General features: G+C 41.4%; 1 protein-coding gene across 1 annotated transcript in view; it reads left to right on the forward strand.

Moving 5' to 3' along the window:
• Window positions 1–4,487: 4,487 nt before the first annotated feature.
• Window positions 4,488–24,019, forward strand: part of eloal (elongin A, like) — a 65,069-nt gene continuing 45,537 nt past the window's right edge. The window contains 4 exon segments of the mRNA XM_078213589.1: window positions 4,488–4,526; window positions 10,310–10,390; window positions 18,176–18,288; window positions 20,173–21,112. Coding sequence (XP_078069715.1) covers window positions 4,488–4,526; window positions 10,310–10,390; window positions 18,176–18,288; window positions 20,173–21,112 — 1,173 coding nt within the window.

Consider the following 24,019-nt stretch of genomic DNA (forward strand, 5'->3'; position numbering starts at 1 on the left):
TGTGAATGGCAGAATGAACAACTTGAATTTGGAAGCAAAAGCAGGAGAAAAATTGAATGTGAAACTGGAACTTGCATATGGATTGAGGAAACAAAATGAAGGCAGAGATTACGACCAGGAATTATTGAACTCATTGGCTTAAATTTTCTGATCGGCATTGGAACTACTGTTTCTGACAATGATCACACAGAAAAGTACACCATATATCCTGGTTAGATATATAGAAGTCAGAGTTCCCTTTCACTGTGCAGAAGAACTTCCTCACATAGGAATCCATGTAGGGACATGGGAAAAAGATCAGTGCAGCAGACACGCCCACTTTGCAACATTACTTTGACCGACTCCTCTTCATTCATTGCAATTCATATGCTGATCTTCCTTCCACACCTATGCAAATTCATGAGCCCATGGTTTCACTCTACTCTACCCTTGGCATGTTTCTGTGGGCCCATTAGCTGCCATCTCAGAGAATCTAGCAGTCATTCCTTTAGCCCACCCTACCTACTTGCCACCCATGATTGCACAATGTTTACAGCACTGACATAGGCCATCGGTCTTCCTCCAATCCCATCCATTATTTTATTTGAAATGTTAAACAGAGCCTATGTTTTGAGTGAACTTAAAATATTCAATAGCACGAGTTAAAGAAAAACAGAGGAGTTTCCTGGTGTCCAGCAGAAATTTATTCTGAAATGGCCATCAGTAAAAACAGATTGCCATGGCCTCTGAGACAGAAGGTTTTGGTTCAAGATCTACTCCAGAACTTGAGCAAAAACATCAAAGCTGACACTCTTGTGTTGCAATATTGAAGGAGTGCTACAATGAGAGGTGTCAATGGATGATATGTTAAACCAAGGCCTGGTCTGCCCACTCAGATGGATATAAAAGAAGCCATGGCACTATTTCATGGAAGAATATTGCTTGAAAAAAGACACATTATCAAAGTTTTTTGTCTTGCACTGATCAGAAGAATTTGCAAGCATACCAAATGTAAAGGGAACAACAATTTATACTTTTATGAGAGAGGAATGTTGATCGGTTGACAAATGGACTCTGCTTGGTAGAGATGTTGCCATAGAGAATGAACCATTTAGCTAAGCAGGCAGGTTGACTCTGGTCAGGTCATTGGCTGAAATGAAGTGCTTTTGAAGTGTGGTCATTGTTGTAATGCAGGGAATATGCGCACAGCTAACTGCCACAAGCAGCAGTGTGATGACTAGAAAATCGTTTGCATGATATTGATTGGGAAATAATTATTAGCAGTACAGAACTTATTGCTGAAAAAGACACATATTTGTGAAACTTTATGAATATTTCTAATGTTTCCTTGCATAACAGTGACATCAAAGGTATTTAATTACTGCAAAGCAGTTTGGGATATCCTAAGATTGTGAAAAGCATCACGAAAATGACAGTTTGTTATTTTCTAGTTCTCTATTCTTGGCCTACCAAAAGCTGCCTTATTTCTGTTTTCAAAGGCCTGTAATTTCCAGCTCCCCAGCGTCGGATTTGGGGGATACCCCAAAGATGTGTTGGGGAATTCTCTGGGAAGTTCCTGGGGAAGGGTTTACCCGGCAATTGTCCAAAAGTGTTAACTTGCTCTGGGACAATTGCACTGCACTGGGAACCATCTGACAAAGTGATTTAAATTGCTAACTTCGGATGATTCTGCCAGTTTTACACTCATAGTTGCTCTGAAAGAATTAGAAGGAAAAAAGCACTTGTAACTTTAGAGCAGTGGTTCCCAAAGGGTGCGGCACGCCACACTGGTGTGGCAAGAGAGGATGGCAAGTGTGGCGGGAAGATTCAAGGACAATCAAAGAAACATTTAAACATGGTTTAAATAAGCATCGTTTTATACTTTCTGGATGTCCCATGATATTATAAAGTAGTTGTGTTCTATGTTATGAATCAAGCACTGCTCGGAGTTTTTCTTTTTGTTTTTGAATGTATTTCTTATCAATATAAAATTCGGTGTGGTGCGAGCAAATTTTTATTCCGAAAGTGTGGCCCAGTGAAAAAAGTTTGGGAACCACTGCTTTGAACAAAGAACAATACAGCACAGGAACAGGCCCTTTGGCCCTCCAAGCCCGTGCCGCTCCCTGGTCCAAACTAGACCATTCTTTTGTATCCCTCCATTCCCACTCCGTTCATATGGCTATCTAGATAAGTCTTAAACGTTCCCAGTGTGTCTGCCTCCACCACCTTGCCTGGCAGCGCATTCCAGGCCCCCACCACCCTCTGTGTAAAATATGTCCTTCTGATATCTGTGTTAAACCTCCCCCCCTTCACCTTGAACCTATGACCCCTCGTGAATGTCACTAATGACCTGGGGAAAAGCTTCCCACCGTTCACCCTATCTATGCCTTTCATAATTTTATACACCTCTATTAAGTCTCCCCTCATCCTCCGTCTTTCCAGGGAGAACAACCCCAGTTTACCCAATCTCTCCTCATAACTAAGCCCCTCCATACCAGGCAACGTCCTGGTAAACCTCCTCTGTACTCTCTCCAAAAGTGGTTTAAGGCCCAGATCGAGTCCCACCCCCTGCTGTTTGAAGCTCCACATACCATTCACTTACCTTAGAAACTTGGTCTCCTTTTCAATGGGACCTTCTCTGAACCACTTCTAATGTATTTGCATCTTCCCTTAAATAAGGAGACCAGTACTATACATAATCCTCCAAATGTGGTCTCAACAAATCCCTGTATAACTGAAGCATAACCTCCCTATATTTGTAATCAATTCCCCTCAAAATACATGATAACTTTCTATTAGTTTTCCTAATTACTTGCTGTACCTGTACTAGCCTTTTGTAATTCATGCACGAGGACACCCAGATCCCTGTGCACTCAGAGCTTTGCAATCTCTCACCAGTTAGATAATAAGCTTTTTTTATTCTTCCTGCCAAAATGGACAATTTCGCATTTGCCCACATTATAATCCATTTGCCTGAGTTTTGTCTACTCACTTAACCTATGTCACTTTGTAGACTCCACTTCACAGTTTACTTTCCTACCTTTCTTTGTGTCCTCAGCAAAGTTAGCAACCACTCTTCAGTCCCTTCATCCAAGTCATTTATATAAACTGTAAAAAGTTGCGACTCAGCACTGATTCTAACCAATCTTCAATTCATGCCAATGTGTTACCCCCTACACCATGAGCTTTTAATTTAAACAATAACTTTGGATGTGGCACCTTGTCAAATACCTTCTGTTGAAGGCAACTGCACTTTTAAACATGCTGCTGCCTCCATGAAATTCAGATGTGTGCACTATGTCCTGCCCCTGTTCCTCCTCCTAGTGAAAATGGTAGATTTTCGGGGCAGGACTTCCAGGTTTGGGCCTTTAGTGACATTTTGACTAAGGCGCAGAGCCCGTCCTCGCCGAGACTCAGTGAAAATTCAGGCCGTCGTATCAGTTTTCACAATAAGGAATCTGGATTAAATACCAGAGAAATGAGGACAACTAAAACATAAATCTAGAGAAGGAACCTACTCGATCCATACATTTACATAGCACATTTCATTCAACAACAGGATATCCCAAAGTGCTTCACAGCCAATTAAGTACTTTTGTTTAGAAGTGTTATCATGGTTACAGTCCTAGAAAAAATAGTGCTGGAGAAATATCTAGCGTTTCATCTATAATAACCTCACCAAGGCCAGTACAACGGTGCTTTCCTGAAGTAAAGGAAAGGACTCAGTTTGTGGCTTACAATAACTCAAGCCAGTGCCGTGGATCTACAATACCTTAGACCAGGCTATGAGCATGCATTTTAAACTCCTGTTCCTCTTCTCTCAATGAGGAAACTCTCGCTCCACGAAGCCCATGGGGAGATCCGTTGATGGTGCCCTGTGTACTTGTGGCCACTAAAACACCACCCCAGGATATTAGAGGAAATCTCATAATTCAGGGATTGTCGTCTTCGATTGGAAAATGGTCAATTTCACTCTTAACATTTTAAGGAGGGTAGGAGAGAGAAAGTATGAAATTATACCGCCATTAGTTTTTGAAGAGGGAACTAATGTGACAAGTAGGGCAGTGTCCATCAATGTTAGATAAAATTGACTTGCAGATGACATTTGACAAGATTTCGTATTAAGAGACTGTTAACGAGTGGTGAAAGCACTAGAGACTGGAGGCAACCTGCTGGTTTGGATAGGGAGTTAGTTTGGAGATCCGAGACAGTGTAAGGATAATGGGTATGTACTCTTAATGACAGAGTAAATATATATACTTTTTAATTCATCTGCTGGACATGGGCGTTGCTGGCTGGCCGGCATTTATTGCTCATCCCTAGTTGCCTGGGAGCAGTTGAGTCAACCACATTGCTGTCGCTCTGGAGTCACATGTAGGCCAGACCAAGTAAGGACAGCAGATTTCCTTCCCTAAAGAACATGAATGAACCAGATGGGTTTTTCTGACAATCAACAATGGTTTCATGACCATGAAACCAATGTTCAGCATCCTTTGCAGTCCGTGCCCATGCGCAGAAAGGCCTGGACAACATTCAAGTTTGAGCTGGTAAGAGACAAGTAACATTCATGCCACACGCAGACAATGACCACCTTCAACAAGTGAAATTCTGCCCATTTCCTCTTGACATTCAATGACATTACCAGCACTGAATCCCTCACGCTGAACATCCTGGGGTGTTAACACTTCAGAGCAAGAAGATTTGAGAATAGGGATATTTTTCTTTAATTGCACAGGGTGTTGGTGAGGCCACACCTGGGGTATTGTGTGCAGTTGGTAAGAGTGAGAAGGGATCTTATAGAATCATAAAATCCCTACAGTGCAGAAGGAGGCCATTTTGGCCCATCGAATGTGCACCGACAACAATCCTACCCAGGCCATAACCCCACATATTTGCCCCACTAATCCCTCTAACCTACGCATCCCGGGACACGAAGGGGCAATTTATCATGGCCAATCAACCTAACCTGCACATCTTTGGACACTTCGAAACTTCTAACAGGATTAGACAAGGTTGATTCAGAAAGAATGTTCCTGATAGTGGTGGAGTCCAGAACTAGGGGTCGTAGTTTGAGGATAAGGGGTAAACCTCACTGAGGTGAGGAGAAATTTCTTCACCCAAAGAGTGATGAATCTGTGGAATTCACTACCACAAAAAGTAGTTGTGATTTCAAGAAGAAATTGGATATAGCTCTTGGGGTTAAAGGGATCAAGGATATGGGGGAAGGCAGGATCAGGATATTGAATTTGATGATCAGCCATGATCAAAATGAATGGCAGAGCAGGCTCAAAAGGGCTGAATAGCCTCCTACCCCTTCTATTTTCTATGTATCTCCCCTCCTGATTTCCCACCATAGTGGGTCGGATCTCAAACAATGATGAGACAGAGTATAGGAAAGAGAGAGAGAATTTGGTGAACTGGTGTGACAACAATAATCTCTCCCTCAATGTCAACAAAACGAAGGAGTCATTGACTTCAGGAAGCATAGTGGAGAACATGCCCCATCAATGCGGACGAGGTAGAAATGGTCAAGAGCTTCAAGTTTTTAGGTGTCCCGATCACCAACAACCTGTCCTGGTCCCCCATGCCGACACTATAGTTAAGAAAACCCACCAACATCTCTACTTTCTCAGAAGACTAAGGAAACTTTGCATGTTCTCATCTTACGACTCTCATCAACTTATACAGATGTACCATCGAAAGCATTCTTCCTGTCATTTCACAGTTTGGCATGGTTCCTGCTCTGCCCAAGACTGCAAGAAACTACAAAGGGTCGTGAATGAAGCCGAGTCTAATAATGCAAAACAACCTCCCATCCATTGACTCTGTCTACACTTCCCGCTGCCTCGGAAAAGCAGCCAGCATAATTATGGGCCCCATGCATCCCGAACATACTCTCTTCCATCTGCTTCCGTCAGGAAAAAGATACAAAAGTCTAAGAACACATACAAACTGATTCTAGAACAGTTTCTTCCCTGCTGCCATCAGACTTTTGAATGGACCTACCTCACACAAAGTTGATCTTTCTCTGCACCCTAGCTATGACTGTAACAGTACATTCTGCACTCTTTTCCTTCTCAATGGATGGTATGCTTTGTCTGTATAGCGTGCAAGAAACAATACTTTTCACTGTATACCAATAGATGTGATAATAAATCATATCAAAGCCTGATCACTGTCTACAAGGCAAAAGCCAAGAGTCTGATAGAATACTGTCCACTTTCCTGGATGAGTGCAGCTCCAAAAACACTCATGAAACTTGATACAGATTTGATTTATTATTGTCACATGTATTGGTATACGTGAAAAGTATTGTTTCTTGTGTGCTATTCAGGAAAAAGCAACCAGCTTGATTGGCACTACATCCATCAGCTTAAATTTTCATTTCCTGCACCACTGATGTACTGCATAGTGGCAGCAGTGTGTACCATCCAAGAGATGCACTGTAGCAACTCACCAAGGCTCCGACAACACCACCTTCCAAACCCTTGACCTTCACTACCAAGAAGGACAAGGACAGAAAATACATGAAATCACTATCGCCTGTAAGTTCACCTCCAAGCCACATACCATTCTGACTTGGAACAATATTGCTGTTCCTTTGCTGTTGCTGAGTCAAATCCTGGGACTCCCTTCCAAAGAGCACTGTGGGAGTACCTACACCACATGGACTGCAGCATCTCAAGAAAGTGGCTCACTACCCAGTTTTTTTTGAAGACAATTTGGGATGGGCAAAAAATGCTGGCCTGACCAGCAATGTCCACATCCTGTGAACAAATTAAAGAACAGTTATCCAATTAACAAAATGTGCTCAGACGTAGGATTTAAGGAATGTTTTAAAGGAGGGAAGTGAGATCGAAGTGGAGAGGAGAAAATAGATAACCATTAACAATATCAGCTTACATGGGAGCCAGGAATGGAAGTTGGTTGGTCAGCTGTTTAGTGGGACTTAGGTCATAGGTGCAGGAGCTCGGTCTCATGGACAAGATGCATTTGGGGAAGGAGGGAGTGAGGAGAAATAGTACAGAAACTATAGAAAATCTGGCCTGAGGGCCCTAACAGCAATCATCAAGGAAACTTGATGTAGTGGGCTAGTGGAAGGGAGGGAAGAGAAAGAGGCATCTGATAGGATGGTCTCGATGTTAGCAATAGAAATTCATGTGCTCCTCACACTTGTTTAGCAAGAGGGTGCAGGAGACATCAGGATGATCCTGGAACAGAAACACTGCAGTCCAGCCAAATCTGTCAGTGAATGGCTAAATCTGTTCTCTGCCACATCTGTTCAACTCTGTGTCTCTTGGACTTAAGGGAGTGAAGATGAAGGCCATACCAGGTGGAAGGGTTTGTGGGTGAGAGTGATGTGTTTAACAGGGACTGGGCATCCACGATGAAGCTTCTGGTATGGTTGAGCATACTTGTAGCTGCAGAAATGGCATGGTAGATGGAGGGCCAAAGTTGACGTTGCTATTTTAAAAATACAAGGATGTTTTTCCAGGAACAGATAAAGTAGCTTTAGGGTGTAGCTTGGGGTTGTGGGGAAGGTGGAGTGTTATGCAATGAACTGATCAGAGATGGCCCAATCTGCCATTCCGATGAAGGGATTCGTGAGGCTATGTGAGGTGGCAAAGTCAAGGAAGCGGTTGTGATGTGGAATGGAGAGTTTATTTGGAGGGAGAGCTTAAAACAGGAGAGGCAACGTGGGCTGGAGGTGAGGGGGTTGGTTGCAGTGTTTGTGGGGGTGGGTGGGAAAGGAAGAGGGAATACATAATGAATTGAGATGAAGGTTGAAATCACCCAAGTTGCTTAGCGCAGAGGCTAGGGAAGGAAAATAGTGAAGGTCGTTCAGTGAGAAATGTTTTCTGCTACTTTGGGTGGTCGCGAATTAAGATCTTAATTGAGGCTGGAGGGGAGGGGTGGAATAATGTGTGCTCCTGAAGGGAACAAATGCCAGAGGAGTTGGGGGGAGGGGAGACTGTAAAATGTGCCTTATCTGTCCTCATCAAAAGCATAGTTTTGTTAACTCCCAGATGAACTGTCTACATTGACAGTTTCTGGTACTTTGTTTAAAATGCTTTTTGAATGCTTGTTCTTGACTGGATTAGACATTCTACAGGAACTTGTGTCGTGTTGGAGAAAGACGGAAAGCCAATAATTGTGCTGAGGAAAGAGAAATCTAACTTAACAAGACTAGTGCTGTCTTAATGCACCTGTTATGATAAGCCTCTTAAAGCATCTGTGTATGAAGCCAATCGTCCTCACTGAAGATGGAATGGAGTGAGTGAGGGAGATGCAGGAATGAAGAAAATACTGCACACTAATTTTTTTATCTAGTTCTTAAGTGACCATGTCAATAATGCTTGAAGTTCACCGTAAAGAAAAAAGATGATCCCGTGTATCTGCAACCAGACTTAAATTGAAACAAGAAATAGAAGCACTGAAGAGCACATTTTCAAATCATGCTGGATTTACTCCTCAAAAAAGAAACACTATTTATATAGCTCCCTTCATGACCTTGGGATATCCCTAAGTGCCTTACAACCAATTAAGTGCTTTTAATATGTAGTTACTGTTGTAATGTCGCTAAAACCTGCTCAGCTCCATATTTTTCCTCTTCTAGTTTAGTAGCTCATAGCTCCAAACTCTTGACAGCTGTGCATAGTTTTTGCTGTTGTCAGTTGTACACATTCCACATAGAGTAGATGAATTTGACATTGATGAGCCTCACTCACAATGCAGAGCCAATATTCTGTGAACTTATCAGCTGGGTGAAGCCAGAATGCAAGTTGTATGCATCTTTTGTTCCACACACATTAGCATTTTAATCCAGAAAAAACTATATATCTTAATTTATAAATGCTTCTCAATTTTATAAAGGTTAAAAGGGGCTGAATATTTTCATCTGCTCTTTGTCTTTAATATTTTAAAAATGCATTATAAGAATACATGAAATAACTGAACTCTGAGGCATCACTGTCCTGAAGTTGGGAATTAAATATTTTATGTCCCCTCATCTAATTTTAACAAACCTCCTGTGTGGTTCTGTTGTTACCAGTTTATTTCAAAGTCACAAAATCACATGAAATTGTCATTTGTACACCAAGTATTACAATAATTGTGCTTATCTTATGAGTTGACGTTTGTTAGCCAGGGGTTTTGAGTCTTGTTTCTGTTCTTGCTTTCCTTCACAAGTATTTCTTACTTCCTTTTCTCCTCTTTTCATTTCCTCCCAACATGTCCACTCTTATTCCATTCACTAATTCCACAGTCATAAAAGCAGATGAAGGATTCTGTTAGTGCTGCTGCCAAGCTGGCTGCCAGGGAATGGGAAATTTGTACTGTCACCTTTTTAGTGAATTGCTTGGTATCTACTTGATATGGCCTTAATTAAGAATGTGTTGGATGGGGATGGTGTTTCCTCCATTCTGTGCTGCAAATACAAAGTACTGTTATCTAACAATTTGCATGCTGAAGCAAGTTATGCAACTACTTTATATGCACCTTACATCTTCACAGAAGAATACAAATGCACCATCCAAAGATTTGTGGATCTAAATCTGAGATTAACCCTTTACTGTAAAGCTTTGATGAACATGAGATTGAAGATGCACATAATAAGGAAGTGAAAGTGAGAATATTGAAATCATAGCTGTAAAATTCTCTGACAGTCCTGTTCTTCTGAGCATGTCCGCCACCATCTTCTGCTAATCCATCTGATGTTCGAGTTTTCATCAGGCAGATTCCAGAGTGACTGCTGTCAATGATTCAGTATAGTACATTTAGAACAATTCTTGGTAAATGGAATGTATCCTGATTTATCTGGTGTCCTTGATGCTTTGTTGCTGTGAACTTTGGGATTTTCATTTCAGCAGCATTTGTTGGGAACTTTTGCAAAAGATCAGAATTGAGGCCAGCCCTGGCGAGGTCATGCTATTTTTTGCTGCCTGTGTAACTGCTATCGTTTTTAAGTTGCTCATTTATAGTCTACGGTAAAAGGAGTAGGCCAATCCAGCGTTCCCATAGATAGGCACTGAGCTCATTGCAAACTCAGCCATTCCATGATTCCAAAAGAACAGGGAGTCATTTGCCATACATCATACTTTTGCCGATAACATTATTGAGTTTTAAAGTTTAATTTTATTAAATATTACTATTCCAGTTAACATGTTTTTAAACACTGTCAGAAACCATGCTTTTGTGTTGTACTTGTAAAAATAAATGCCAGGTTAGTTTAAGGATTATGATTTGCTGCAAATTGTTTTTCCTCTTTAACATCCATTCAGATCCCTTGAGTTAATACCAAGATAATACCTCCCTCGAGTTCCTTCTAAAGCATCAATTTGTGGATCTCTTCTAGGTTCTGAAATTGTTGAAGCAATTGCAAGAGTTGCATATCACAGTGGATATTCTGGTGGTAAGATACAATATCTGTATAAAACATTTTCTCAATTTACATTGTGTTCTGTTCTATTCAGCAATTTGTGCAAATATGTTAGAGATAATATTTCCTGTGTGTAAACCTCTGATGAGTCACTTAAGTTTCTCATTTCCTTGCAAAATAGTTTTCAGTTGTTTGTGCAAAACACTTGGTAAGTTATAGGCCTGCACTAGCTCCTGAGAGTAAGAACATTTTTAGAAATACTGTGACAGAACTCATCCAAAGCAACTTTACTTCTAAAGATACCACAAACAATGGCAGATGGTAATGTTTGCTGTAAAGCATCACCTTGCAGGATATGTTTAATTACAGGTCAACTGAATTCGAGAGGAATGAGCATTAGAACAGCCATAGCAAAACTTCAAAAAATCTTTGGAATCGTCAGTGGTGAATTAGTTCACAAAACAATTTTCTTTGCAAAACTGAGCCAAACATCCAAGAATGTCTATTTACACAGTATAAAAGAAACTATGGTACACTATCTATCTTCTCTTCTCTAGGTAGCATCCACAATTATTATTTGAGGGTTTCTGCACCGCAACTCATGTCATGGTTTTACTGCAGGACAAGGCAAGGAGGCAAGCCCCAAGTCTAACTCAGCTGGAATGGAGATTAGACCGGGCAATGTTGGAGTTATCCTGAATGACACACTAAGCCACCTGGACAACTGGGTTAACCACAGTTAACCCAGCACACTAGCTATAAATTACTTAACACTAAACTTATTCTGCTAACAGGCAGATTGGAAAAATAACGATGGTAAAAGCATTGCATTACCATAAAACAAAAAGATGATTTGAAGTCTACTAATGACTAAAAGCAAGGCAATCAAAAAGCAGTTCCATTCACTGAGAAATTATTTAATTTAAACTCGGCAATCTGGTTGCTCCTATTATTTACCATTGGTCACCACTTTCTTTTTTAACTTGGAACAATGTATAATAAGTTACAACTTTCCCACTCTACCACCAGTTGAGGCCTTTAAGTGGGCAAGGATCTCATCCCACCGGTGCTGGCATTCCCCTAGCAGCGGGTGTGGGGTTCGCATCACAGGAAACATGAAAAGTACAAACTCTGCAAATCCTGTTAGAGTTGCTTGTGGGCTTCTGGGAGTCAGGTGGGTGCAAGGTGTCCCTCATGCAAAGATTTTCAATACATGTGTAAGAAGCGAATGGAGGCGGGGGGGGGGCGGTGTTCACTGAGACACACTCGCCTTCCCTTGCTGTAAAACATCTAGCCACCTCGCAATCCCCTCTTGCTCTATCATACAACTTGTGACTTGAGTTCATTGGCAATCCTGGACCTTGTGTGGGTGCATTCCCAGCAGCAGCCACCACCTGTTGGCGCTACTGAGCAATGAAGAGAGGCCAGCAGCTCACGGAAGGCAGAACCTCTGCCCTCAAGAGCCCTTGATCCTGGATAAAGACTCACACTTGCCCTATTGAAATTGTTAAATTCTATCCTTGGGTCAAAAGTCAGCTGCTCCTCCCAAGTATGCTACACTCGCATGTGACATCCCAAATGACCCACCTACTGCTTTTCATAATTTTAATTTCTAAAAGAAATCTGTCCAATTTGCATTTCAATTAGTGAAAGCTATTTGCTTTCAACCAGCTCCCCAGGGAGTTTGTCTCATTTAATTCTTCGTGTGCTTTTCTTCTGAGTCCTTGATGATTTCTCTGCGTGCATCATTACAGACCAGCAAGATACTATGTCTATATTTAGAATAGTAAAAGTATTTGAGTGTGTGCCAGACTTAAAATCATGTGAACAGAAAACATCAGAACAAAAGCTTCACATTTGAATAATGGAGCCAAATACCAACTGATTAGAAAATAGTGGCACTTTCAAATCTGCTTGAACTTTTAACCTTGTGCATGAAAAATAATTGAAAGCTTGTAGAGTGGGCAGAGATTTGTTTTACCTTGAGAGATTATGGCATAAACTTGAGTTTGTTTTACTGTAGCTACATGCAGGTTTCAGTCCATGTCTTTGTTTGTTGCCAGCGATCTATTCTTCAGGTTCTGACCATGTTGTCCATAAAATAAAAAAGCTCCATCATTGGCTCTTGGGCAAACCTGCTTTTCCCCCAGCAAAGCAAATCAAATTCAGCTTCACCTTCTTGTGAGGGGGAAGAAGAGACCTTGAAATACCACAACTTTCAGATCTTTGTACTTCTCACTACGTTGACCAGCAGTCATCCCAACTAGGTTTCTTTGCTGGTATTGTTGGCGCACATGGTTCCTTTTCACCCTTTTTGTCAGAAGCAATGTTGCATGTCAATGATTCATGCACGAGAAAAATGCATGCCTACATCTTACGAAGCCATGATCTCAAATGTTACCTATGGTTATGAGTTCCTACTATCTAACTGGTGAGCCAACTTTGGCAGGTTGCTACCAGTTTTGAATCTGTATTGAATCTCATGGCTGTAATGATTTCCATATGTATTAAATGAGTAAAGGGATACCTCAAGACCACCTTATTTGCTGGAAGATAATGTGGTGGGAAAAGAGCATCTAACTATAATTAATTGCGATATAACTTTTCTATTCCGACTTTTATGCATTCAATTTAAAGGAGGAATCATTTTCTGTTAAGCGTGGCTTTTCAGCTTGATTTTTTAAAAAATACAATAAACTGGTGATGGGGGATATATCTTGATTCACAAGACTGGGAGAAGGCATCCTACTGCTTTCAGCCTTACATGGTCTCCTTCGTTTCAAACTACATCTCACCCTGGCACTTTCTGGTTTCATTTGGGTTGACTGACAATACTGGAAATGTGAAAAGGTTGCAGTAATCAAACAGCATGCACAAGTGTGCAACTCACTGCTAATTCTGGTCAATACCAAAACCAGACTAATCTCTTTGTAACCATTTGGAGCTGGCAATCCAACTATGAACTTGCAGCACACACCCCCCCTACCCACCCCCCTCCTCCCCAAAAAATCTCCATCATTGGCTCTTGGGCAAACCTGCTTTTCCTCCAGCAAAGCAAATCAAATTCAGCTTCACCTTCTTGTGAGGAGCCTGCACTGTAATAATTGTAGGTTGTGAAAGCAGTTGAGCAGAAATAATGGTACTCGGGCTTATGTCAATAAATCTAGTGAAATTGCAAGTACCAGTTTTATTTTGTTTTCAACTGCAAGCTGGCTATATTGGTTCAAAATTTAAAGGGCAGGATATTTAAATTACTTGACAGTTCCAAAGAGCCTATGCACTTTTTGCACACGTTCATGTCTACTTTTAACAATCCCAAAAGGGTACCTGACCTCTCTAAAGAACTCTGGTAGGTTCAGACAATTTTCTCAAATGCCTGAAGCCCATGAGTCATGTTTCTAATGACCAAAATTGCTACTGTTTGACTTTTAAATGTCCTGTTACCTCCATGAATCAGTCTTGTATGAAATATGTCCTGTGTCCCCCCGCCTCTGCAAAAATGGTGGGTGCCCAGTTTTGGGAACAGGATGTCTGGATTCAGGCTTCAGTGTCATTTTGACTAAGGCACAGAATCCATCAGACTCAGTGAACATTCAGGCTTTAGTATCACTTTTCACAGTAAGGGTTAAGGATATAAAGTACCCGAGATACAAGGGAAAACTAAAAATAAATCTCGAGGAAGAACAGGTGAAGTGCAGTATTGGAGCAAAGAAACTGGAGAAGAGAGTTGGTGCAATGACACAATCTTGTTTGATCCCAGTCTTCATTGAGATAGGGTCTGTGGTGGGGATACACTCCTGGCGTAGCTGCAGAAGCTCATATCTCTCATCCGTGAAGAGGAGTACATGTCCACGAAGGGAGACCAGACAGATTTGCAGTAACTACAGAGGAGTCTCCCTGCTGTCAGCATAGGGAAAATCTTTGCAAGAATCCTCCCCCCAGTGGCCTAGAAACTGCTAGTCATTGTGTAACTTTTGAGAGCCACAACAGACGTGATCTTCGATCCGTGGCTTATGCAGTATACTCCTCAAATACCCCCAAAAAATCTGTTACCATCCTCCGCCCACTCCATGATGACTTCTAAGGAATCACAGTGATAATTTAAAATCACTTGGTGAAAAGATAGTTTAGGATTAACTTCCTTGCAGAACAAATGTGGAATGTTTTGCCACAGGGAATGGATAGGGCATGCATGCCATTGTATCTCTTTAAAATTGCATATCTATTTGAAACATTGGCATACAGGACTTTGGAGCAGGAGTAGGCCATTGAGCCTGCCGCACCATTCAGCAAGATCATGGCTGATCTGGTAGTGGTCTCGCCTCCATTTGCCTGCCTGCCATGATCCTTGAGTCTCTCCTGTCCATCACAAATCTGCCTTAACTCTGTCTTGAATAAATTCAATGACCCAGCCACCACTGGTCTTTGGGGAAGAGAATTCTACATGTTGACAACCCTGAAATAAAAGGAATTCTACTCGTGTCCATCATAATAAGAACATAAGAAATAGAAGCAGGAGTAGGCCATCTAGCCCCTCGAGCCTGCCCCGCCATTCAATAAGATCATGGCTGATCTGAAGTGGATCAGTTCCACTTACCCGCCTGATCCCCATAACCCCTAATTCCCTTACCGATCAGGAATCCATCTATCCGTGATTTAAACATATTCAACGAGGTAGCCTCCACCACTTCAGTGGGCAGAGAATTCCAGAGATTCACCACCCTCTGAGAGAAGAAGTTCCTCCTCAACTCTGTCCTAAACTGACCCCCCTTTATTTTGTGACTGTGCCCTCTAGTTCTAGTTTCCTTTCTAACTGGAAAGATTCTCTCCATCTCTACCCTATCCAGCCCCTTCATTATCTTATAGGTCTCTATAAGATCCCCCCTCAGCCTTCTAAATTCCAACAAATACAAACCCAATCTGCTCAGTCTCTCCTCATAATCAACACCCCTCATCTCTGGTATTAACCTGGTGAACCTTCTCTGCACTCCCTCCAAGGCCAATATATCCTTCTGCAAATAAGGGGACCAATACTGCACACAGTATTCCAGCTGCGGCCTCACCAATGCCCTGTCCAGATGCAGCAAGACATCGCTGCTTTTATATTCTATCCCCCTTGCGATATAGGCCAACATCCCATTTGCCTTCTTGATCACCTGTTGCACCTGCAGACTGGGTTTTTGCGTCTCATGCACAAGGACCCCCAGGTCCCTCTGCACAGCAGCATGTTGTAATTTCTTTCCATTTAGATAATCCAATTTGCTATTATTTCTTCCAAAGTGAATAACCTCACATTTGTTAACGTTATACTCCATCTGCCAGATCCTCGCCCACTCACTCAGCCTGTCCAAATCTCTCTGCAGACCTTCTACGCCCTCCACACAATTCACTTTTCCACTTATCTTTGTGTTGTCTGCAAACTTTGTTACCCTACACTCAGTCCCCTCCTCCAGATCGTCTATATAAATGGTAAATAGTTGAGGCCCCAGTACCGATCCCTGCGGCACGCCACTAGTTACCATCCGCCAACCAGAAAAGCACTCATTTATTCCGACTCTCTGCTTCCTGTCGGATAGCTAACACCCTACCCCCAACTCCGTGTGACCCAATCATCTTCAGCAACCTTTTGTGAGGCACCTTATCAAACGCCTTTTGGAAATCCAAAAACACCGCATCCACCGGTTCCCCTCCGTCAACCACACTAGTCACATCTTCATAAAAATCCAACAAGTTCGTCAAGCACGACTTTCCCCTCATGAATCCATGCTGCATCTGCTTAATCGAACCATTCTTATCCAGATGGCCTGCTATTTCTTCTTTAATGATGGATTCCAGCATTTTCCCAACTACAGACGTTAAGCTAACCGGCCTGTAGTTACCCGCCTTTTGTCTATTTCCTTTTTTAAACAGCGGCGTAACATTAGCCGTTTTCCAATCCGCTGGCACTACCCCAGAATCCAACGAATTTTGATAAATAACCACTAACGCATCCGCTATTACCTCTGACATTTCTTTCAGTACCCTGGGATACATTCCATCCGGGCCCGGGGACTTGTCCACTTTCAGACCCGTTAGTCTACCAAGCACTGCCTCCCTGGTAACATTAATTGTATCGAGTACCTCTCCTCCTACCAACACTCTATCGTTAATATTCAGTAAACTATTTGTGTCTTCCACCATGAAGACCGACACAAAAAACTTATTTAAAGTTTCAGCCATTTCCTCATTTCCCACTATTAAATTCCCCCTCTCGTCATCCAAGGGTCCAACATTCACTCTTGCCACTCTATTCCTTTTTATATATTTGTAAAAACTTTTACTATCATTTTTTATATTTAGAGCTAGCCTAGCTTCATAACCTATCTTTCCTTTCTTTATCGCTTTCTTAGTTGTTCTTTGTTGTTTCTTAAAGTTTTCCCAATCTTCCGATTCTCCACTATTTTTGGCCACTCTGTACGCATCGGTCTTTAATTTAATACTCTCCTTAATTTCCTTCGTTATCCACGGCTGGTTATCCCTTTTCTTACAGTCCTTCTTTATCACCGGAATATATTGTTGCTGAGTACTGAAAAGGATCTCCTTAAAAATCCTCCACTGTTCCTCAGCTATCCTACCTACCAGTCTGCTCTCCCAGTCCACCTTAGCCAATTCAGCCCTCATCCTATCGTACTTCCCTCTGTTCAAACAGAGGACAATGGTATGGGACCCTACTTTCTCCTCTTCCATTTGTATCAGAAATTCGACCATATTGTGATCCATCTTAAAATGGAAGCCTGTTATTTTTAAACTATATCCCCTGGTTCTAGACTGAACCCCTCCTCCTTCTCCCCCACCCCTCATCCTGACACACACACACACACAGATGGAAACATTCTTTCAGTATTCACCCTTTAAGTTTATTTATTACTGACACAAGTAGGCTTACATTAACACTCCAATGAAGTTACTGTGACAATCCCCGAGTTGCCACACTCTGGCGCCTATTCGGGTAGCATGGCCAGTGCACCAAATGAGTATGTCTTTCAGACTGTGGAAGGAAACCTGGAGGAAACCCATGGGGAGAATGTGCAGATTCTGCTCAAATGACGACCTAAGCCAGAAATCAAACACAGGTCCTTGGCGCTGTGAGGCAGCAGTGCTAGCCACTGCACCACCGTGCCACCCCGTTAGTCACTTGGTGACTATCAAGTCACCTGAGGATCTTGTATGTTTCAATGAGATCACCACTCATTCTTCTATACTCCAATGGCAATAAAATAATGGGATGTAAAGGTCTTTAGGGAACGAGTGACTGGTTTTACTATTGAATTACTTTTACACAGATGTGATGGAGTAAAATGGCCACCTCCCTGCTTATTTTGGACCATGTTGCCCCACAGACTAGCCTTTTCTGTCACCTGTCATGGATATCCTTGATACCGAGGCTATGTACAGTCTGAGGTGTTTATCTCAGTATTCACATGCAAATATTTCACGTTTCCTCCTACACTTTCAAAACGACCTGGAACTCCCCTTCACGGGAAGCATTCTCTTTTGCTCATCTCTGCGAAAACTACTTTCGAAACTTCAAAAAAAGCCTGAAGATTTTCTGTAATCTGACAGTTGTCTGTGACCTACCATAAAATTGCATTAAACAGTAAAGTGAAACATGATCGGAAGGGAATGTCAACACAGAAATGTCTGACTGAGAACATGATTCTAATACTTGGCCACAATTTACATGTTGTAAAATTATTGAATCCCAAAGAAACAGTTTACTCATTCTCACTGAAGATTTTCAAGTTTGTCCGAATGACTTTTTTTTTGCTGTTGTTGTAGGAAACTGGAATAGGTAAAACAGTAAATGGATTCAGGAAAAATGAAGTTGTTGGTGACCTTGCCAAAGAGTTGGTGTGCCGGTGGAAAAAATTAATTCCTGAGGAAACCTCCAGGTATTCTCTCATATACAGCTTCTGGGAGGAGTTTGAAATTGAGGTGCAAATTCTATTCCTGTGTGTTGTGTCACCAGATTGGCTGCTTCTACCAAATGAGTCCAATAATGTACAGGTTAAGTGGATTAGCCATGGTAAATGAGTGGAGTTATGGGGATAGGGAGGGGTGGGGGGTCCTGGGTAAAATGCTCTTTTGGAGAGTCGGTGCAAACTTGATGGGCCAAGTGGTCTCCTTCTGCACTGTAGGGAATCTATGGAATTACAAAATCGCAAGTGGTCATAAAGTGATTATGAAAATATCACATGGAAAGATATGTACTGTGGAAACTTGAAGATTTTAGCAAGGCATTTGACAAGGCCCCACATGGCAAATTAGTCAAAAAAGGTAAAAGCCCGTGGGATACAGGGTAATGTGGCCAACTGGATCAAAAGTTGGTTTAGTAAAGCAAAGGGTAATGGCCCATGGATGCCCTTACGAATGGTAAGTTGTTTTAAGTGATGTACTACAGGGTTTGGTGTTGGGACCCTTGCTGCTTGTGTTACATGTTAACAATTTATGGTGAGGCCACAACTGGAATATTGTATGCGGTTTTGATCACCATACTACTGGAAGGACGTAATTGCTCTGGAGAGAGTGCAGAGGAGGTTTAAAAGAATGTTACCAGGGCTAGAGAAGTATAGCGATGAGGAGAGATTGGATAGTTGGGGTTATTTTCCTCGGAACAAAGAAGGCTGAGGGATGACTTGATAGAGGTGTACAAAATTATAAGTCACTTCCCAAATGTGAATGGCAGTATAGTGTAAAGCTGTGTACCATTTTGGGACGGAATTAGTGGTCTTATTCAGGCTGGGCCATGGTAAAAGTCATTCTTGTGCAGTAGGAGTTATTCTAGGGTTGGGCTTGTAGGCACATTGTTGAATCAGAGTTTATGGAATGTTTCTCTGCCTGTAACTGTTATTTGACCTTGGAGCACTTGAAATGGGAAAAGTGTTTATTTCCCCCCAGTGTAACTTGTATCAGTTTCATCTTCCTCAAAAAAATTGGAACAAATGTTTTCAAGGATTTTGTTTTCCATGTAATAGCTAAAATGTGTCCCTGTGAACCTCACACAGCATGTTGAAATATTGGCTGAGCGACAGAAATCTGCTATAATTTAGAATTAAATTGACACAATATTAGATGGGGATGTATAATTGGCTTCGACATCCCTAGGCGAGGGAGTGAAAATAATCATTGGGTTTCCTGCTTTTGATAATACAGGGATCTCTGGATAATTAAGTACATCTCATCAGGGTACTGGGTTGATGGATTTGGTTCAATTGTGACAGTTTCCAAAATCAAACTGCATGCTTCATGCCCAAAGAATGTTCAGCTGTGCAGCCCTGGATGAGTAGCAATGTCTGGGGAGTTGTAACCCAACCATGAGTCTTAAGGTGAGAAAGGTTAAAGGCAAATTTGAAGGAAATCTACTTTTGGCATCTGGTGCTGGCATAAAACCCTGCCACGGTGAGTATAGTATAATCCGATCAAGAGAGAACTCTCCTGTGCACTGGTTCGAATTTGTTTCCCACACCAACTATCCCCATGTTCTTCCTAACTAATACTAATTCAGAACTGAATTTAATCTTTGTCACTTTTTAAAAAATTTTCCCAGACACTGGTTTGAACCGACCCAAACTTATTTTCATTTGGTATTTGCACAATGGACATTTAATTCAACTCCGATTTCAGAGATGAACGCTTTGTGTCCCATTGCACCACCCAGTTCCTGAATCGATTTAATTATTTTTCCTTGAGATGTACTTATCAGAAGAGCTGTTGCTCTGGTTTTTCTCTTTTCAGTTAGTCCTTTAAATTATATTGGAATGTCTTTTTTTTTTTAGGAATAGCAGTGAGCAAAATGAGAAGAGGAGTAATAATGACGATGGCCATTTTGGGAAAAAGCAAAATCTGGACAAATCTGTGCTGTCCTGGCATGAAGAGACTTCGCAATTGACTGATGTGAATAAGTTTGCAAAACTCTTAAATGAGGAAGGAAGTCCACAAAACTCAGATGGTGTTGTGTCTAATCAGCGACCTCCCAAGCTCAATAATAAGTTAAAGGCCAGTGAACACAAAGCTTCATGGAGGGAAAGCAAAAAATATACTCGCACATCAAAAGACATATCTCTACATGATCAACTGTTGCTTAGAAAGGTTCAGAAACATAAAAAATCAAAATCTTCAGATAAAGATCAAAATAACTTTTCTGGAACAGACAAAAAGTCTACCAGTGGCCGTCAAATGAAAAAGTTGATTGAAGACCAACAGGAGAAGGAGTCTTCACCGGAAAGCTGTGCTACATCCTCCATTATGAGTCCGGAAAATCCTCTCTCCGTAAAGGGAACTGGTGAAAATGGTAAAAAGAATAAAAGAAAATCCATGGATGAAACAGAAAATTCTAAATTATCTGGCAAGATGCAGAAATGGTCTTCAAAGGACAAAGAAAGTTCTGGACGAGACAAATCGCAGGATGTGCTCTGTATGACTAAGAGTGTTAAGGCCTGCCAAGTTGAAGATCTATCTGAATTTGAAAATGAAGAGTTTGATAAACCAACTATGACTTTTGAATCATATCTAAATTATGAGGAACCAAAAAGAAAAGCAAAAAAACCCCCCACAAATAAGAATCCATCTGTTCTAGGAAAATACAAGGATTCTAAATTGATCACGATAAAAAAGGAGAATGTTGGATCTCATAGTAAGGAAAGCAATAAAAAGAGAAATGTAGACCGAAGAGCGCAACATGAGGAAGATATTTGGCTTGGAACACCAAATAAAAAGGTATCTTTTTAAAATAAACTAAGTTTTGGAGGAAAAGGGAAAGAAGCAAAATTGATTTTTTTGAGTTATTGTCACATGTATTAGCAAACAGTAAAAGGTATTGTTTCTTGTGCGTACCGTACATAGGGAAGGAAAGGAGAGTGCAGAATGTAATGTTACAGTTATAGCTAAGGTGTAGAGGAAGAACTGTTTAATACGAGGTAGTTCCATTCAAAAGTCTGCTGGAAAGAAGCTGTTCTTCAGTCGGGTGGTATGTGTCCTCAGACTTTTGTATCTTTTTATTGATGGAAGAGAGTATGTCCTGAGTGCGTGGGGGCCTTGATTATGCTGGCTGCTTTACCGAGGCAACGGGAAGTGTAGACAGAGTCAATGGATGGGAGGCTAGTTTGCGTGATAGAATAGGCTTCGTTCACGACCGTTTGTAGTTTTTGCGGTCTTGGACATAGCAGGAGCCGTACCAAGGTACAACCAGGAAGAATGCTTTCTATGGTGCATCTGTAAAAGTTGGTGAGAGTCAAGCGGACATGCCAAACTTCCTTAGCCTCCTGAGACAGTAGAGGCATTGGTGGGCTTTCTGAACTATAGCTTCGGCATGGAGGGACCAGGACAGATTGGTGATCTGGACAGCTAGAAACTTGAAGCTCTCGACCATTTCCACTTTGTCCCCATTGATGTAGACAAGGGCATGCCCTCCACTACGCTTCCTGAAGTTGATGACTATCTCCTTCATTTTGTTGACATTAAGGGAGAGATTATTGTCATCGCATCAGTTCACCAGATTCTCTATCTCTTTCCCATATGCCGCCTCATTGTTTGAGATCCGACCCACTATGGTGGTGTCATCGGGAAACTTGAAAATCGAGTTGGAGGGGAATTTGGCCACACAGTCATAGGTGCATACGGAGTATAGTAGGTGGCTGAGCACACAGCCTTATGAGGCACCCGTGTTGAGGATAACCGTGAAGGGGGCGTTGTTGCCTATTCTGAGGGATTTAAGGAGCAAACAATAGAGAATAGAGGCATGAAAGAATGGCCACTATCTGTATAGATGTGACACTGAACCAGGATTGACCAGTATCAAAAGAGTAAAGAACATTTGCAGATGTGAACTTATCCAGCAAAGTTTCTGTTTGTATTTGGAATGCTGGATAGTTAGATATTGGATAGTGGAGCCGAAGCTTGATGGGCCGAGTGGCCTACTCCTCCTAGTTCATGTGTTAGGTAGAAACAATGTTTGGAGAGGTAGAGAAAAAGCAGTCTTGTGGAATGAAACTATGCCTCTGATCAACTGCATTAAGATGCTGAATTTCAAAATTTGGCCCATTTGCAAATAGATTCCTGAATAAAAGTAAAAACACCCAAAAATTAATTAAATTAATATATCTACATGCATAGATGGCATTTACTGAGTGCTGAGAGAAATTGAGCACTTGTGAAGCTGTGATCTGCGAGCAAACTCTGGATGTTTGCCTGTTTCCAGTCTACTACTACTGTTCCAATGTGGTTACTATATTCGAGGGTGATAAGCCATTAGGCTTCAATTCAGGTGTAAATTTGAATTATCTAGAGAGCAATAAACAGCATGGAGTCAAAAAGGAAGACCCTTCTGACTAACTTTGAAGTTGCATCCGAAGTAAACTATTTTTTTCTCTGTTTATTCTTTCATCTATCTAATCCCCCTTGGAGTTGCTTGCTAGACCATTTCAGAGACAAATTAAGAGACAGCCATGTTGCCTTAGGTCTTCAGTCTCACAGATAAACCAGACAAGGTAGGGATCCAGATTTCCTTTACTGAAAGACATTTAGCAGGTGGGTTGATGGTTTCACACTCACCATTACTTAGATTAGCTGCCATGGTGGGATTTGAACTGGTGCCCCAAATCCTGGGCCTCTGGATTACTAGTTCAGTAATGTTACCACTACATCACCATCTCCTCCTTTTGTGCCAGACTTGAGGGTATTTTTAAAATTCAACACTATTAATCCAGCTCCGTGTATTCAACTGCCATCGTGCAGTTCTAAAAATTTGATTTCAGGTTTTGAAATCTGAAAATGAAATGTTGGTACCGTATAGTCAGTAAATAAGAAGTTGACCATTGAGTTGTCAGTAAAACAAAAGAATGAATCACTGTCTACAGACTTTACCCAGCCTGGTCTGCATGCAACTCCAGTCCAAATGATTGACTTTGACTTTAACCACCCTCTTTGCAACCATCTTGCAAACCATTTGGTTATGTAGAACCGCCACAAAGAACAATTTTTAAAAACAATTGGCATTCTTAAAAGGATTGTGCAGCAGTCGAAGAAGATGGTTCACCACCTCAGGGCAACTGGGGATAAGTAATAAATACTGGCCTTGCCATCACAGCCCACACCCAGAAAAAAATGTATTTTAAAAACAAAAGCTGCAATAGTCTCAGTTGGAACTACACTGTTGTTGCTGCAGAAATTCTGAGCAAAGAAATTTCATCTCGCATGCTAAATTCATGACCCCAAGACACCATCTTCCCCAATAGAGAATCACTATATTAAAACACTTCCTGATTTTAAAATCTCCATTGAATCGCCTCTGCTCAAGTATCCAGTATCTTTCCTATCATTAAGTGTAGTCTGACTTTATCCTTCTCAATTTATGCTGTGCTGTCTGTGGCTTTCATGTTTTACAGGATGCCCAAACTGTATGCAGTATTCTAACCATAAATTAATCTTTGCCTGATACAAATTGATCACCCCTCTTTTTTAACTCTATTCCCATGGCTATGAAATCCAATATTAGCTTCTTCTACAGTTTTATTGTGTACTTCATTGGCTGTGAAGTGCTTTTAGATGTCCTGAAATCATGATCAAAAGATTTTCTTTCTATCTACCTATACATGCAATTTCCCTGAATTATGTATTTTGAACCCT

Source organism: Mustelus asterias, chromosome 5, assembly GCF_964213995.1.
Source record: "Mustelus asterias chromosome 5, sMusAst1.hap1.1, whole genome shotgun sequence".
Classification (NCBI taxonomy): domain Eukaryota; kingdom Metazoa; phylum Chordata; class Chondrichthyes; order Carcharhiniformes; family Triakidae; genus Mustelus; species Mustelus asterias.